General features: G+C 43.6%; 1 protein-coding gene across 5 annotated transcripts in view; it reads right to left on the bottom strand.

Moving 5' to 3' along the window:
- LOC110532808 (guanine nucleotide-binding protein G(i) subunit alpha) overlaps positions 1-18,735 on the bottom strand; it is a 62,124-nt gene that overhangs the window by 30,490 nt on the left and 12,899 nt on the right. For all 5 annotated transcript variants that reach the window (XM_036988938.1, XM_036988937.1, XM_036988939.1 and 2 more), the window contains exons 2-3: positions 13,314-13,356; positions 1,089-1,230 (exon numbers count right to left, since the gene is read on the bottom strand). In XM_036988938.1, the coding sequence (XP_036844833.1) occupies positions 1,089-1,230; positions 13,314-13,356 (185 nt within the window). The remainder of the gene's footprint in view (positions 1-1,088; positions 1,231-13,313; positions 13,357-18,735) is intronic.

The raw sequence follows: 18,735 nt of genomic DNA, 5'->3' as shown, positions 1-18,735 counted from the left end.
TGCACTTTGTTGACTTCCTGAAACATTTTGTCGAGCATACGAAGTACTCAAAGGAGAAGCCCCGTTTTACTCCTTTTAGACAAAACCACGAGTCTCATCTGTCCATTGATGGACTCAATTATGCCAAAGAAAATGGCATAATTATGCTGTCATTCCCACCCCATTGCTCTCATCGGCTTCAACCCTTAAGACAGATCTGTCTACGGGACGCTAGAGGCACATCAACACAGTGATTCCAGCCCTGCAAGGCACCATTCCAGCCCTGCCAGGCACCATTCCAGCCCTGCCAGGCACCATTCCAGCCCTGCCAGGCACCATTCTAGCCCTGCCAGGCACCAGCACCAGTCCAGCCCTGCCAGGCACCAGTCCAGCCCTGCCAGCACCAGTCCAGCCCTGCCAGCACCAGTCCAGCCCTGCCAGCACCAGTCCAGCCCTGCCAGCACCATTCCAGCCCCGCCAGGACCATTCCAGCCCTGCCAGGCACCATTCCAGCCCTGCCAGGCACCATTCCAGCCCTGCCAGGCACCATTCCAGCCCTGCCAGGCACCATTCCAGCCCTGCCAGGCACCAGCACCATTCCAGCCCTGCCAGGCACCAGTACCAGTACAGCCCTGCCAGGCACCAGTACAGCCCTGCCAGCCACCAGTCACCATTCCAGCCCTGCCAGGCACCAGCACCATTCCAGCCCTGCCAGGCACCAGCACCATTCCAGCCCTGCCAGGCACCAGCACCATTCCAGCCCTGCCAGGCACCAGCACCATTCCAGCCCTGCCAGGCACCAGCACCATTCCAGCCCTGCCAGGCACTATTCCAGCCCTGCCAGGCACTATTCCAGCCCTGCCAGCACCAGTCCAGCCCTGCAAGCACCAGTTCAGCCCTGCCAGGCACCATTCCAGCCCTGCCAGGCACCATTCCAGCCCTGCCAGGCACCATTCCAGCCCTGCCTAGCACGAGCTCAGACGCAGACCTGCCCAGTTCTTATGCTAGCACCAGCTCACCAGCTCACCCATGTCCAGTGAACAACCCAACCCCTTGATTAGTTCTATCAGCTAGTCTAGAATACATAGAACATAGAACAATATGCCTACCGCTCGTGTGGCGTCCCCAAAGTCTATCTTTAGGCGTCCCATGGCTCTGATGATGGCGATGATAGACTGGATTGTGTTGCTGTACACCACCACTCTGTACTGTTTACACTCCTCCTCAGAGTAGCCGGCCTCATGGATGATCCTGAATGGGAGGACATAGAGGTTGATCTTTTTTACATTTTCAGATCAGACCCGGGTTTCTAAAACATGAAATATACAGTGCCTTGCGAAAGTATTCGGCCCCCTTGAACTTTGCAACCTTTTGCCACATTTCAGGCTTCAAACATAAAGATATAAAACTGTATTTTTTTGTGAAGAATCAACAACAAGTGGGACACAATCATGAAGTGGAATGACATTTATTGGATATTTCAAACTTTTTTAACAAATCAAAAACTGAAAAATTGGGCGTGCAAAATTATTCAGCCCCCTTAAGTTAATACTTTGTAGTGCCACCTTTTGCTGCGATTACAGCTGTAAGTCGCTTGGGGTATGTCTCTATCAGTTTTGCACATTGAGAGACTTACATTTTTCCCATTCCTCCTTGCAAAACAGCTCGAGCTCAGTGAGGTTGGATGGAGAGCATTTGTGAACAGCAGTTTTCAGTTCTTTCCACAGATTCTCGATTGGATTCAGGTCTGGACTTTGACTTGGCCATTCTAACACCTGGATATGTTTATTTTTGAACCATTCCATTGTAGATTTTGCTTTATGTTTTGGATCATTGTCTTGTTGGAAGACAAATCTCCATCCCAGTCTCAGGTCTTTTGCAGACTCCATCAGGTTTTCTTCCAGAATGGTCCTGTATTTGGCTCCATCCATCTTCCCATCAATTTTAACCATCTTCCCTGTCCCTGCTGAAGAAAAGCAGGCCCAAACCATGATGCTGCCACCACCATGTTTGACAGTGGGGATGGTGTGTTCAGCTGTGTTGCTTTTACGCCAAACATAACGTTTTGCATTGTTGCCAAACAGTTCAATTTTGGTTTCATCTGACCAGAGCACCTTCTTCCACATGTTTGGTGTGTCTCCCAGGTTGCTTGTGGCAAATTTTAAACTGCACTTTTTATGGATAGCTTTAAGAAATGGCTTTCTTCTTGCCACTCTTCCATAAAGGCCAGATTTGTGCAATATACGACTGATTGTTGTCCTATGGACAGAGTCTCCCACCTCAGCTGTAGATCTCTGCAGTTCATCCAGAGTGATCATGGGCCTCTTGGCTGCATCTCTGATCAGTCTTCTCCTTGTATGAGCTGAAAGTTTAGAGGGACGGCCAGGTCTTGGTAGATTTGCAGTGGTCTGATACTCCTTCCATTTCAATATTATCGCTTGCACAGTGCTCCTTGGGATGTTTAAAGCTTGGGAAATCTTTTTGTATCCAAATCCGGCTTTAAACTTCTTCACAACAGTATCTCGGACCTGCCTGGTGTGTTCCTTGTTCTTCATGATGCTCTCTGCGCTTTTAACGGACCTCTGAGACTATCACAGTGCAGGTGCATTTATACGGAGACTTGATTACACACAGGTGGATTGTATTTATCATCATTAGTCATTTTAGGTCAACATTGGATCATTCAGAGATCCTCACTGAACTTCTGGAGAGAGTTTGCTGCACTGAAAGTAAAGGGGCTGAATAATTTTGCACGCCCAATTTTTCAGTTTTTGAATTGTTAAAAAAGTTTGAAATGTCCAATAAATGTCGTTCCACTTCATGATTGTGTCCCACTTGTTGTTGATTCTTCACAAAAAAATACAGTTTTATATCTTTATGTTTGAAGCCTGAAATGTGGCAAAAGGTCGCAAAGTTCAAGGGGGCCGAATACTTTCGCAAGGCACTGTATATATATTTGTATTTTTTTTTTGTGAAGGTTTCTGGAAATAAACCTAGTCATTTTAGGGAAGGTTTCTGGAAATAAACCTAGTCATTTTAGGGAAGGTTTCTGGAAATAAACCTAGTCATTTTAGGGAAGGTTTCTGGAAATAAACCTAGTCATTTTAGGGAAGGTTTCTGGAAATAAACCTAGTCATTTTAGGGAAGGTTTCTGGAAATAAACCTAGTCATTTTAGGGAAGGTTTCTGGAAATAAACCTAGTCATTTTAGGGAAGGTTTCTGGAAATAAACCTAGTCATTTTAGGGAAGGTTTCTGGAAATAAACCTAGTCATTTTAGTGAAGGTTTCTGGAAATAAACCTAGTCATTTTAGGGAAGGTTTCTGGAAATAAACCTAGTCATTTTAGTGAAGGTTTCTGGAAATAAACCTAGTCATTTTAGGGAAGGTTTCTGGAAATAAACCTAGTCATTTTAGGGAAGGTTTCTGGAAATAAACCTAGTCATTTTAGGGAAGGTTTCTGGAAATAAACCTAGTCATTTTAGGGAAGGTTTCTGGAAATAAACCTAGTCATTTTAGGGAAGGTTTCTGGAAATAAACCTAGTCATTTTAGGGAAGGTTTCTGGAAATAAACCTAGTCATTTTAGTGAAGGTTTCTGGAAATAAACCTAGTCATTTTAGGGAAGGTTTCTGGAAATAAACCTAGTCATTTTAGTGAAGGTTTCTGGAAATAAACCTAGTCATTTTAGGGAAGGTTTCTGGAAATAAACCTAGTCATTTTAGGGAAGGTTTCTGGAAATAAACCTAGTCATTTTAGGGAAGGTTTCTGGAAATAAACCTAGTCATTTTAGGGAAGGTTTCTGGAAATAAACCTAGTCATTTTAGGGAAGGTTTCTGGAAATAAACCTAGTCATTTTAGGGAAGGTTTCTGGAAATAAACCTAGTCATTTTAGTGAAGGTTTCTGGAAATAAACCTAGTCATTTTAGGGAAGGTTTCTGGAAATAAACCTAGTCATTTTAGGGAAGGTTTCTGGAAATAAACCTAGTCATTTTAGGGAAGGTTTCTGGAAATAAACCTAGTCATTTTAGAGAAGGTTTCTGGAAATAAACCTAGTCATTTTAGGGAAGGTTTCTGGAAATAAACCTAGTCATTTTAGGGAAGGTTTCTGGAAATAAACCTAGTCATTTTAGGGAAGGTTTCTGGAAATAAACCTAGTCATTTTAGGGAAGGTTTCTGGAAATAAACCTAGTCATTTTAGGGAAGGTTTCTGGAAATAAACCTAGTCATTTTAGAGAAGGTTTCTGGAAATAAACCTAGTCATTTTAGGGAAGGTTTCTGGAAATAAACCTAGTCATTTTAGGGAAGGTTTCTGGAAATAAACCTAGTCATTTTAGGGAAGGTTTCTGGAAATAAACCTAGTCATTTTAGGGAAGGTTTCTGGAAATAAACCTAGTCATTTTAGGGAAGGTTTCTGGAAATAAACCTAGTCATTTTAGGGAAGGTTTCTGGAAATAAACCTAGTCATTTTAGAGAAGGTTTCTGGAAATAAACCTAGTCATTTTAGGGAAGGTTTCTGGAAATAAACCTAGTCATTTTAGGGAAGGTTTCTGGAAATAAACCTAGTCATTTTAGGGAAGGTTTCTGGAAATAAACCTAGTCATTTTAGAGAAGGTTTCTGGAAATAAACCTAGTCATTTTAGGGAAGGTTTCTGGAAATAAACCTAGTCATTTTAGAGAAGGTTTCTGGAAATAAACCTAGTCATTTTAGTGAAGGTTTCTGGAAATAAACCTAGTCATTTTAGTGAAGGTTTCTGGAAATAAACCTAGTCATTTTAGGGAAGGTTTCTGGAAATAAACCTAGTCATTTTAGGGAAGGTTTCTGGAAATAAACCTAGTCATTTTAGGGAAGGTTTCTGGAAATAAAGCTACATGATTTGGCTTCACAGAAGTCTCTAGTCTAAGGGCTGACTGAAATGTTCCTGGATGTGTGGACATTTAGGACAAGACATTTCAAAAACCAATCAACTTTTAATAGCATGGTGAATTGTGCATGAGTGACGAGGCGTGGGCTTTCTTAATGTGGGAATCCAGGGTTGGGAGTCTATTCAGGCCATTCCAGGCCAGCATCTGTGGCCATTGTTTAGTTTGTTATGTAATGGGTGCTTCCTCCATCCTCGCTCTGCCTGAGCAGTGCCATGCTAAATGAGGCTAGCGTCTCTATATGCATACACAGAACACGGTCACACGCACGCACAAACACGCACACACAAAACACAGACTGACAAAGCTGAACTCAACTGTCGATGCCGATTCTCCCTGAACCATTAAGCCCTTAGAAAATACTGTACAACATATTCCGAATGCCATTTTTTTTTATCAGTCAACTGTTTGATAAGTTAAAATGATCAATTACACAACTTATTAAAATGTCATCACCAGAAATGGTAACAGTAACCTTTGATTTTGTTCATACAAGTTTGTCAGAACCCAGTTTGGACTGAAACATACCACCAACCATCCTGGTGTATGTGAGTTTGTCAGAACCCAGTTTGGACTGAAACATACCACCAACCATCCTGGTGTATGTGAGTTTGTCAGAACCCAGTTTGGACTGAAACATACCACCAACCATCCTGGTGTATGTGAGTTTGTCAGAATCCAGTTTGGACTGAAACATACCACCAACCATCCTGGTGTATGTGAGTTTGTCAGAATCCAGTTTGGACTGAAACATACCACCAACCATCCTGGTGTATGTGAGTTTGATAGAATTCCATTTGGGCTGCAACTAGAGCTGAACGATTAACAATACCCCCCCCCCCCCCCCCCCCCCCCTCTGATAATTAAACAACTAAGTGACCGATTCAATTAGTGAACTGTGGGACGTTGTAGGGAGTTGTAGTTTTCAATAGGCAAAATACTCAACCTAGTTCAGCGCAGAAAACATTGTAATTAACAACAATGAGCAGGATCCATTGCGCTTATTCTTCCCGGCACAGCACAAAGACCACATGAGAGAGGAATGTACACAACCCAGCAAACAAGAGGGATAGAGACAGTTCAGGAGGTATAGCTCTACTAACCGATTGATAGTTGTAGCAGTCTTGAAACTATGTCTTACTTACTTTGAAGACCTATTAAATTGGTGATTTCATCAAACAGGTCTGCAGCACGGGCCGCTGTGACAACCCAATGATCACGGTCAGCTGTGACAACCCAAAGATCACGGTCAGCTGTGACAACCCAAAGATCACGGTCAGCTGTGACAACCCAAAGATCACGGTCAGCTGTGACAACCCAAAGATCACGGTCAGCTGTGACAACCCAATGATCACGGTCAGCTGTGACAACGCAACGATCACGTGCAGCCGTGACAACCCAATGATCACGGGCCGCTGTGACAACCCAATGATCACGGGCCGCTGTGACAACCCAATGATCACGGGCCGCTGTGACAACCCAATGATCACGGGCCGCTGTGACAACCCAATGATCACGGGCCGCTGTGACAACCCAATGATCACGGTCAGCTGTGACAACCCAATGATCACGTGCAGCCGTGACAACCCAAAGATCACGGTCAGCTGTGACAACCCAAAGATCACGGTCAGCTGTGACAACCCAATGATCATGGGCCGCTGTGACAACCCAATGATCACGGGCCGCTGTGACAACCCAATGATCACGGTCCGCTGTGACAACCCAATGATCACGGTCCGCTGTGACAACCCAATGATCACGGTCAGCTGTGACAACCCAATGATCACGTGCAGCCGTGACAACCCAATGATCACGTGCAGCCGTGACAACCCAAAGATCACGGTCAGCTGTGACAACCCAATGATCACGGGCCGCTGTGACAACCCAAAGATCACGGGCTAGCCTTTTCACTAGCCAAGATGAGTTTGGATAGTTGGGGACCACAGAGAAAGTTAGACCAGTATTAAACATTATGAGAACAGATTATTGAATGGAGAAAAACATTAAGAACACTTCCGTGACAGACTGACCATTATCTACTACTTCCGTGACAGACTGACCATCATCTACTACTTCCGTGACAGACTGACCATCATCTACTACTTCCGTGACAGACTGACCATCATCTACTACTTCCGTGACAGACTGACCATCATCTACTACTTCCGTGACAGACTGACCAGGTGAATCCAGGTAAATACTATTAAGAGAGTAAATGGGCAAGACAAAAAAAATGTAAGTTGCCTTTGAACGGGGAATGGTAGTATGTAGGTGTCAGACACAGGGGTTTGAGTCAAGAACTGCAACGCTACTGGGTTTTTTCACGCTCAACAGATTCCCGTGTGTATCAAGAATGTATCAAGAATGGTCTACCACCCAAAGTACAGTACCAGTCAAAAATGTGGACACACCTACACGGTGACCTCACCTGGCTTAACCGGTGCCTCTAGAGACAAAACCTCTCATCGTCACTCAATGCCTAGGTTTACCTCCGCTGTATTCACATCCTACCATACCCTTGTCTGTACATTATGCCTTGAATCTATTCTTCCGCGCCCAGAAATCTGCTCCTTTACTCTCTGTTCCGAACGCACAAGACGACCAGTTGTTATAGCCTTTAGCCGTACCCTTACCCTACTCCTCCTCTGTTCCTCTGGTGACGTAGAGATGAATCCAGGCCTTGCAGCCCCCACTACCACACCTATTCCCCAGGCGCTCTCATTTGTTGACCTCTGTAACCGTAAAAGCCTTGGTTTCATGCATGTTAATAACATTATAAGCCTCCTCCCTAAGTTTGTTTTATTCACTGCTTTAGCACACTCTGCCAACCCGGATGTCCTAGCGGTGTCTGAATCCTGGCTTAGGAAGGCCACCAACAATGTCCATCCCCAAATAAAACATATTCGACAAGATAGAACTGCCAAAGGGGGCGGAGTTGAAATTTACTGCAGAGATAGCCTGCAGAGTTCTGTCACACTATCCAGTTTTGTGCCCAAACAATTCGAGCTTGTACTTTTAAAAATACAACTTTCCTAGAAACAAGTCTCTCACTGTTGCAGCTTGTTATAGACCCCCTTCAGCCCCTAGCTGTGCCCTGGACACCAGATGTGAATTGATTGAAGATAGATGGGGGGCAGATTTCGTTCTGTTAGGTGACCTAAACTGGGATATACATAACACCCCGGCCATTCTACAATCTAAGCTAGATGCCCTCAATCTCACGCAAATTATTAAGGAACCTACCAGGTACAACCCTAAATCCGTAACCATGGGCACCCTCTTAGATATCATCCTGACCAACTTGCCCTCTAAATACACCTCTTCAACCAGGATCTCAGCAATCACTGCCTCATTGCCTGCCTGCGTGATGGGTCCACAGTCAAAGGCCACCCCTCATCACTGTCAAACGCTTCCTAAAACACTTCAGCGAGCAGGCCTTTCTAATCGAGCAGGCCTATTGACCTCCTCCCGTCAGTTGAGGATTCCCGTTTGCTCTTCAAAAGTGCTTTCCTCACCATCTTAAATAAGCATGCCCCATTCAAAAAATGAAGATCTAAGAACAGATATAAACCTTGGTTCACCCCAGACTTGACTGCCCTTGACCAGCACAAAACCACCCTGTGGCGTTCTGCATTAGCATAGAATAGCCCCCGCGATATGCAACTTTTCAGGGAAGTCAGGAACCAATATACTCAGTCAGTTAGTTCAAACAGAAATTTGCATCCTGTAGCACTAATTCAAAAAAGTTTTGAGACACTCAAGTCCATGGAAGATAAGAGCACCTCCTCCCAGCTGCCCACTGCACTGAGGATAGGAAACACTGTCACCACCAAAAGATCTACAATAATCGATCATTCCAATAAGCATTTTTCTATGGCTGGCCACGCTTTCAACCTGGCTACCCCAGCCAACATCCTCAGCAACCCCTGCAGCAACTTGCCCAAGCCCTCCCCGCTTCTCTTTCACCCAAATCCAGACAGCTGATATCTGAAAGAGCTGCAAAATCTGTATCCCTACAAATCAACTGGGTTAGACAATCTGGTCCCTCTCTTTCTAAAATTATCCGCCGAAATTGTTGCAACCCCTATTACTAGCCTATTCAACCACTCTTTTGTATCGTCCGAGATCCACAAAGATTGGAAAGCTGCCGCGGCCATCCCCCTCTTCAAAGGGGGAGACACTCTAGACCCAATCTGTTATAGACCTACATGCATCCTGCCCTGTATTTCAAAAATCTTCGAAAGCCAAGTTAACAAACAGATCGACCATTTCAAATCCCACCGTACCTTCTCCACTGTGGAATCTGGTTTCCGAGTTGGTCATGGGTGCACCTCAACCACGCTCAAGGTCCTAAACGATATCATAACTGCCATTGATAAGAGACAATACTGTGCAGCTGTATTCGTCGACCTGGCCAAGGCTTTCGACTATGTCAATCACTGCATTCTTATCCGCAGACTCAATAGCCTTGGTTTCTCAAGTGACTGCCTCGCCTGATTCACCAATTCATTCTCAGATAGAGTTCAGCGTGTCAAATCGGAGGGCCTGTTGTACGGACCTCTGGCAGTCTCTATGGGGGTGCCACAGGGTTCAATTCTCGGGCCGACTATTTTCTCTGTATATATCAATGATGTTGCTCTTGCTGCTGGTGATTCTCTGATCCACCTACACGCAGACGACACCATTCTGTATACATCTGGCCCTTCATTGGACACTGTGTTAACAAACCTCCAGACGAGCTTCAATGCCATACAACTCTCCTTCCGTGGCCTCCAACTGCTTTTAAAATGCTAGTAAAACTAAATGCATGCTCATCAACCGATTGTTTAAACAGCATGATCATTACACAGGTGCACCTTGTGCTGGGAACAATAAAATAACATTTCAACTGTACCGAGCAGACAGCATGTATGGTGTCGTGTAGGCGAGCAGTTTGCTAATGTTAACGTTGTGAACAGAGTGCCCCATGGTGGTGGTGGGGTTATGGTATGGGCAGGCATAAGCTACGAACAACAAACACAATTACATTTTATCGATGGCTATTTGAATGCACAGATATACAGTGACAATATCCTGAGGCCCATTGTCCTGCCATTCATCCGCCGCCATCACCTCATGTTTCAGCATGATAACGCACAGCCCCAATTCCTGGAAGCTGAAAATGTCACAGTTCTTCCATGGCCTGCATACTCACCAGATATGTGAGGAGCGGGGCAACATTCCACAGGCCACAATCAACAGCCTGATCAACTCTATGTGAAGGAGATCTGTCACGCTGTATGAGGCAAATGGTGGCAACACCAGATACTGACTGGTTTTCTGATCCACGACCCTACCTTTTTTCCCCTTTTTTTAAACAGTTATCTGTGACCGACAGAAGCATATCTGCATTCCCAGTCATGTGAAATCCATAGATTACACCTAATGAATGCATTTAAATGAACTGATTTCCTTATATGAACTGTAAACCAATCAAATACTTGAAATAGTTGCATGTTGTGTTTATATTAATATTTTTGTTCATTATACAGTAGGATAGAGAAGGTGTTCCTAGCGCACAAACGTTTTTGAGAAAGATATTTTTAAACATAAAATTATATTGAGAAACGAATGAATTAAAGTTCATTTGTTTATGTAAATATCTTAAAATGTAGCGATTTTAAGGTTTGTGTCATTAGATTTGGGGTGGGATCGCAAGACATTTAAGGGGTAAAAACAAAATGGGGTCCCAAGAAATTCTGGCGGGAAAAAGAAATGGGGTCACTGCTGAAAAAGTTTGGATAACACTGTATTAGATGGTTGTCTAAGATATTGAATAATAAAATCAAACAAAATATACACACTCAGTGGCGAATATATTAGGTACATCCATCCAGGAACAGGTCGGACCCCCACTTTAACCTCCAGAACAGCATGGAAACGTAGCTCAATTTGTATCAAGGGACCGCTCGTGTGCCAGGAAAACATTCCCCACACCATTACACAAACAGCCTGTACCGCAGACACTAGACAGGATGGGGCCTTGGACTCATGCTGTTTATTCCAAATCCTGTCATCAGCATGACACAACAGGAACTGGAATTCGTCAAACAAGGCAATGTTTTTCCCACTCCCACTCGTGTACCCACTGGAGCTGCTGCTTCTTCTTCTTCTTCTTGTTTTTAGCTGATGGGAGTGGAACCCGGTGTGGTTGTCTGCTGCAAAAGCCCATCCATGACAAGGATCGACTAGTTGTGGCTTCCGAGATGCCGTTCTGCACACCACTGTGGTACTGCGCCATTATTTGTGTGCATGCCTGTTAGCTTGTACGATTCTTGCCATTCTCCTTCGACCTCCCATCAACGAGCTGTTTTCGCCCACAGAATGGATGTTTTTTTGTTGCACCATTCACACATTCACCCTAGACACAGTCGTGCATGAAGAGCCCAGGAGGCCGGATATTTCTAAAATACTGGCACCGACGATAATTCCACGCTCAAAGGCGCTTAGGTAACTAGTTTTGCCCATTCTAATGTTCAAACAAACAGTAACTGAATGCCTCGATGCCTGTCTGCCTGATTTATATACAGTTGAAGTCGGAAGTTTACATACACCTTAGCCAAAAAACATTTAAATTCAGTTTTTCACAATTCCTGACATTGAATCTAAATAAAAATTCCCTGTCTTAGGTCAGTTAGGATCACCACTATTTTAAGAATTTCAAATGTCAGAATAATAGCAGAGAGAAGGATTTATTTCAGCTTTTATTTATTTCATCACATTCCTAGTGGGTCAGAAGTTTACATACACTCAATTAGTATTTGGTAGCATTGCCTTTAAATTGTTTAACTTGGGTCAAACGTTTCGTGTAGCCATCCCACAATAAGTTGGGTGAATTTTGGCCTATTCCTCCTGACAGAGCTGGTGCATCTGAGTCAGGTTTGTGTGCGAGCAAGGAGGCCTACACTTTTTCGGTTCTTCCCACAAATGTGACAGGCTTGAGGTCAGGGCTTTGTGATGGCCACTCCAATACCTTGACTTTCTTGTCCTTAAGCCATTTTGCCACAACTTTAGAAGTATGCTTGGGGTCATTGTCCATTTGGAAGACGCATTTCCGACCAAGCTTTAACTTCCTGACTGATGTCTTGAGATGTTGCTTCAATATATTCACATAATGTCCCTGCCTCATGATGCCATCTATTTTGTGAAGTGCACCAGTCCCTCCTGCAGCAAAGCACCCCCACAACATGAGGCTGGCACCCACGTGCTTCACGTTTGGGATGGTGTTCTTCAGCTTGCAAGCATCCTCCTTCCTGAGCAGTATGACAACTGCGTGGTCCCATGGTGTTTATACTTGGGTACTTTTGTTTGCACAGATGAACGTGGTACCTTCAGGCATTTGGGAATTGCTCCCAAGGATGAACCAGACTTGTGGAGGTCTACAATTTTTTTCCTGAGGTCTTCGCTGATTTCTTTTGATTTTCCCAGGATGTTAAGCAAAGAGGCAGGGAGTTTGAAGGTAGGCCTTGAAATACATCCACAGGTACACATCCAATTTATGTTAATTAGCCTATCAGAAGCTTCTAAAGCCATTACATCATTTTCTGGAATTTTCCAATCTGTTTAAAGGCAGTCAACTTAGTGTATGTAAACTTCTGACCCACTGGAATTGTGATAGTGAATTATAAGTGAAATAATCTGTCTGTAAACAATTGTTGGAAAAATGACTTGTGTCTTGCACAAAGTAGATGTCCTAACCGACTTGCCAAAACCATAGTTTGTTAACAAGAAATTTGTGAAGTGGTTGAAAAACGAGTTTTAATGACTCCAACCTAAGTGTATGTAAACTTCCGACTTCAACTGTGGCAAGACACGGCCACATGACTCACTGTCTCTAAGAGCAATCCATTTTCATGAAAGGGGTGGTGTACCTAATAAACTGTCCAGTGTGTAAACTGGCCACACAAACTGGCCACACACACACAACTGAAATATTTTATTTAAGCAAAGTAAAGCCGAATAAATTATGGTTAATAAGTGATAACCAGTAATGAGCAGTCACTACCGTCATGGGGCTCTTTATTCTATGTGGATAGAGACAATGGAATGTTTTCAATGTTTTGCCTGCTGATTGTTAGCAATATTTGGCTTTGGGATCTCAATTAAAAAGCTCTAATAATTTCAAGTTCATATTTCATAACGCCCATATAGTAAAATAAAACATGATCATTAAAAAAATTGTTTACAAAAAAAATCTACCTCAAAAAGCACTAATCGCTGCAACATTCTACCCATGAAAACATAATGAATAGAACAGGCTTGGAATCTCATCACCATCTCATTCTAGTTCTGTGCTGCTTCCATCAAAGAGAGTGAGCGTGTCATAGAATGCAGTTTGGAAGGCAAAGTGCTCACATCGTGAAGTGGTTGAACTTACTTCATCTGCTTCACTATTGTACTTTTCCCAGACTCCCCAGCACCTGAAAAGAAGAAAAGAGACATCAATTACAGGAGAACTAGGCCTACATTTGTTAGCCTACAACAGTTGGTTCTCTCTCTCACTCACTCTCAGCCCCCTCCTGTACTCCCTGTTCACCTATGACTGCGTGGCCAAGCACGCCTCCAACTCAATCATCAAGTTTGCAGACGACACAACAGTAGTAAGCTTGATTACCAACAATGACGAGACAGCCTACATGGAGGAGGTGAGGGCACTGGGAGTGTGGTGCCTGGAAAACAACCTCTCACTCAACGTCAACAAAACAAAGGAGATGAACGTGGACTTCTGGAAACAGCAGAGGAGATGAACGTGGACTTTTGACAACAGCGCCTCTTCAACCTCAAGAGCTAAAGAAATTTGGCTTGTCACCTGAAACCCTCACAAACTTTTACAGATGCACAATTGAAAGCATCCTGTCGGGCTGTATCACCGCCTGGTACGGCAACTGCACAGCCCGCAACCGCAAGGCTCTCCAGAGGGTGGAGCGGTCTGCCCAACGCATTACCAGGGGCAAACTACCCACCCTCCAGGACACCTACAGCACCCGATGTCACAAGAAGGTCAAAAATATCATCAAGGACATCAACCACCCGAGCCACTGCCTGTTTACCATGCCATCATCCAGAAAGAGGGGTCAGTACAGGTGCATCAAAGCTGGGACAGAGAGACTGAAAACAGCTTCTATCTCCATTCCATCAGACTGTTAAACAGCCATCACTAGCACATTAGAGGATGCTGCCTATAGGCATAGACTAGAAATCACTGGCCACTTTAAGGAATAGAACACTAGTCACTTTAATAATAAAGTTTACAAATCTGGCATTACTCATCACAAACTCAGCAAAAAAAAGAAACGTCCTCTCACTTTCAACTGCATTTATTTTCAGCAAACTTAACATGTGTAAATATTTGTATGAACATAACAAGATTCAACAACTGAGACAAACTGAACAAGTTCCACAGGCATGTGACTAACAGAAATTGAATAATGTGTCCCTATACAAAGTGGTCAAAAACAAAATAAGTCAGTATCTCGTGTGGCCACCAGCTGCATTAAGTACTGCAGTGCATTTCCTCCTCATGGACTGCACCAGATTTGCCAGTTCTTGCTGTGAGATGTTACCCCACTCTTCCACCAAGGCACCTGCAAGTTCCCAGACATTTCTGGGGGGGAATGGCCCTAGCCCTCACCCTCCGATCCAACAGGTCCCAGACGTGCTCAATGGGATTAAGATCCGGGCTCTTCGCTGGCCATGACAGAACACTGACATTCCTGTCTTGCAGGAAATCACGCACAGAACGAGCAGTACGGCTGGTGGCATTGTTATGCTGGAGGGTCATGTCAGGATGAGCCTGCAGGAAGGGTACCACATGAGGGAGGAGGATGTCTTCCCTGTAACGCACAGCGTTGCGATTGCCTGCAATGACAACAAGCTCAGCCCAATGATGCTGTGACACACCGCCCCATACCATGACTCCACCATGACTCCACCAAATCGATCCCGCTCCAGAGTACAGGCCTCGGTGTAATGCTCATTCCTTCGACGATAAATGCAAATCCGACCATCACCCCTGGTGAGACAACCCCAACTTGTCAGTAAAGAGCACAGTAAAGAGTCCAGTCACGGTGAGTTTGTGCCCGTAGGCAACGTTGTTGCCGGTGAGGACCTTCCTTACAACAGGCCTACAAGCCCTCAGTCCAGCCTCTCTCAGCCTATTGAGGACAGTCTGAGCACTGATGGAGGGATTGTGCGTTCCTGGTGTAACTCGGGCTGTTGTTGTTGCCATCCTGTACCTGTCCCGCAGGTGTGATGTTCGGATGTACCGATCCTGTGCAGGTGTTGTTACACATGGTCTGCCACTGCGAGGACGATCAGCTGTCCTTCTTGTCTCCCTGTAGCACTGTCTTAGATGTCTCACAGCACTGGCATTGCAATTTATTACCCTGGCGACATCTGCAGTCCTCATACCTCCTTGCAGCATGCCTAAGGCATGTTCACGTAGATGAGCAGGGACCCTGGGCATCTTTCTTTTGGTGTTTTTCAGAGTCCGTAGAAAGGCCTCTTTAGTGTCCTAATTTTTCCGAACTGTGACCTTAATTGCCTACCGTCTGTAAGCTGTTAGTGTCTTAATGACCGTTCCACAGGTGCATGTTCATTAATTGTTCATTGAATGAGCATGGGAAACAGTGTTTAAACCCTTTACAATTAAGATCTGTGAAGTTATTTGGATTTTTAAGAATTATCTTTGAATGACAGGGTCCTGAAAAGGGACGTTTCTTTTTTTTGCTGAGTTTATGTATATACTGAATACTATTCTACGGTATCTTAGTCCGTTCCGCTCTGACACCGCTCGTCCATATATGTATATAGATTTGTGTGTTTTGACTCTACACTATAGACTGCTGTAGGCTCTACTCTATAGACTGCTGTAGGCTCTACTCTATAGACTGCTGTAGGCTCTACTCTATAGACTGCTGTAGGCTCTACACTATAGACTGCTGTAGGCTCTACACTATAGACTGCTGTAGGCTCTACACTATAGACTGCTGTAGGCTCTACACTATAGACTGCTGTAGGCTCTACACTATAGACTGCTGTAGGCTCTACACTATAGACTGTAAGGGCTATACACTATAGGCCAAACGCATGTATTTAGGGGATAGAGAATACTTTTTTTTTTCCCAGCAATGTTATGAGACTTTATGTCGGGGTATACTTATGTCCTGACTAGGGTTGCAAAGGGTCGGAAACTTTCTGGTAAATTTCAGGAATTTTCCCGGATATTTTCCATGGGAACTTAAGCCCGGGAATTTTGGGAATATTGCTTAATTAAATTCATCCAAAAAGTTAGCTCATGACAGTGAACCTTATTTTCTGGGATATGCATAAGGCAATTCTCGGTCTTGTGGCATATTTTGGTTAAACTATCCCCAATTCAATGGAATTGCAACCCTCTGCATGCACAGTGCATTTTTCCATCACATGTACAGCTGATTCTCAAGATTTTGCACACTAATGAGATGCTATTGAGCCTGAGCCAAGGACTACATGCTTTCTGGTAAGTTTTGATTAAAATACTGGGTGGGGTGAATATATTTTATATGACATACATGATTTTTTGTTAATTAGTAAATAGTAGCCTACATCAAAGTGCATTTAATCATTTCTAACTTTTAAACAATTACTGCTAGTTAGTTTTTGCTACCATGTGGGTTTTAGCTTGCTTGAGCCTGCTAACTGAGTGTTAATTCAGCCGTTTCCATCGCGGTTTCATTTTAAAACATGTACCTTACAAAGGAGTCGTTTAATCTAACTGCTTAACTACTTCTCTGTACATGGAATTGTATTTTATTTTACAAATGTTTTCTAATCTTTACAGGAAAATGGCACAGGCACTATCTGATGAGTTGAGACATTTCACTGCAGCTAATGTAGAAGGAAAAGCTGTGTACATTTGCAAATACTGTGCCAAATCATGTGAAGAACGCAACAAAGATGCAGAATCATCTGGCCAAGTGCATAAAGTTCCCTCAGCGCTCACAACAAGCAAATGTCCCTCTACTTCTATTCTAGGTGAAAATGATGAATCAGACACCTTATCGATAGCCACAGCTCATGGTCCAGTTTTTTTTTACTCAAAGGAGGAACGTAGTCAGAGAAATGCTGATGAATGTCTTGCTTGAGCTGTGTATGCAACTGGTTCACCTCTGATGCTCACAGGAAATGTGTATAGGAAGAGATTTCTGAATGTTCTTTGCCCAGCATACACCCCGCCAACCAGACATGCTTTATCTACTCATTTGCTGGATGCAGAGTTCAGAGTTCAAGTGAAGGTCAAGCAAATCATAGAGAAAGCAGACTGTTTGCAATCATCTCTGATGGGTGGTAGAATGTTTGTGGGCAAGGAATAATTAACTACATCATCTCCACCCCTCAACCAGTATTCTACAAGAGCACAGACACAAGGGACAACAGACACACCAGTCTCTACATTGCAGATGAGCTGAAGGCAGTCAATGACCTTGGATCACAGAAGGTATTTGCACTGGTGACAGACAATGCTGCAAACATGAAGGCTGCTTGGTCTAAAGTGGAGGAGTCCTACCCTCACATCACACCCATTGGCTGTGCTGCTCATGCATTGAATCTGCTCCTCAAGGACATCATGGCACTGAAAACAATGGATACACTCTACAAGAGAGCCAAGGAAATCCCATCAACATCAGCTGCCTCAGAGCGCAACTGGTCCTTGTTTGGGAACACACACACCAAAGCACGCAACAGGCTGACCAATACAAAAGGTTGAAAAATTGGTGGCCATCCGGGAAAATGTGAGGCTTTTTGAGACAAACAAAGCCATCCTCAACAAGGTTGGAAAGTGACAGTGAAGATGAGGCCTCAGAGTCTGATGTTCAAGAGGTGGACATTGAGGAGGTCCAGGGAGAAGATATGGACACCTGAGAGGAAGACAACCTTTAGCTTTAGTTTCTAGACTATCATTTTACAGATGTATGTTGAAAACGTTTTTGGGAGATGCGATGGATCATTGGGGATCATTTAATTTCTTTTGTTTTTCAGTGAAATCCTTCCATGTGGAGAGTCAATTCGTAACTAAAATGTTTTTTTTTTGTATTTATATTGGAAGGATTCCTGTTCATTCCCATATATTCCCGTTAATTCCCATATATTCCCGTTAATTCCCATATATTCCCGTTAATTCCCATATATTCCCGTTAATTCCCATATATTCCCACGGAAAGTTTCCACCTCTTAAATATTCCCCAAAATGTGCAAACCTGGGTATATGTTGTGTAATTTGTTAGATATTACTGCACTGTCGGAGCTAGAAGCACAAGCATTTCACTACACCCGCAATAACATCTGCTAATCACGTGTATGTGACCAATAACATCTGCTAATCACGTGTATGTGACCAATACAACTTGATTTGATTTTTTGGCATGGCAAACGTGTTAAATTTGCAAGTGAAGTAGATAATAAACAAAAGAGAACTAAACAATAAAAATGAACGTTAAACATTACACTCACAAAAGTTCCAAAAGAATAAAGACATTTCAAATGTCCTATTATGTACAAAAATAAATAAACAAATACGGATAAAATTAATAAGCATAAATACGGGTTGTATTTACAATGGTGTTTGTTCTTCACTGGTTGCCCTTTTCTTGTGGCAACAGGTCACATATCTTGCTGCTGTGACGCCACACTGGTATTTCACCCAGTAGATATGGGAGTTTTTTTGTTTTCGAATTCTTTGTGGATCTGTGTAATCTGAGGGAAATATGTGTCTCTAATATGGTCACACATTTGGCAGGAGGTTAGGAAGTGCAGCTCAG

Source organism: Oncorhynchus mykiss, chromosome 9 (assembly GCF_013265735.2).
Source record: "Oncorhynchus mykiss isolate Arlee chromosome 9, USDA_OmykA_1.1, whole genome shotgun sequence".
NCBI lineage: Eukaryota > Metazoa > Chordata > Actinopteri > Salmoniformes > Salmonidae > Oncorhynchus > Oncorhynchus mykiss.
This window is presented reverse-complemented; position numbering and strand designations above follow the sequence as displayed.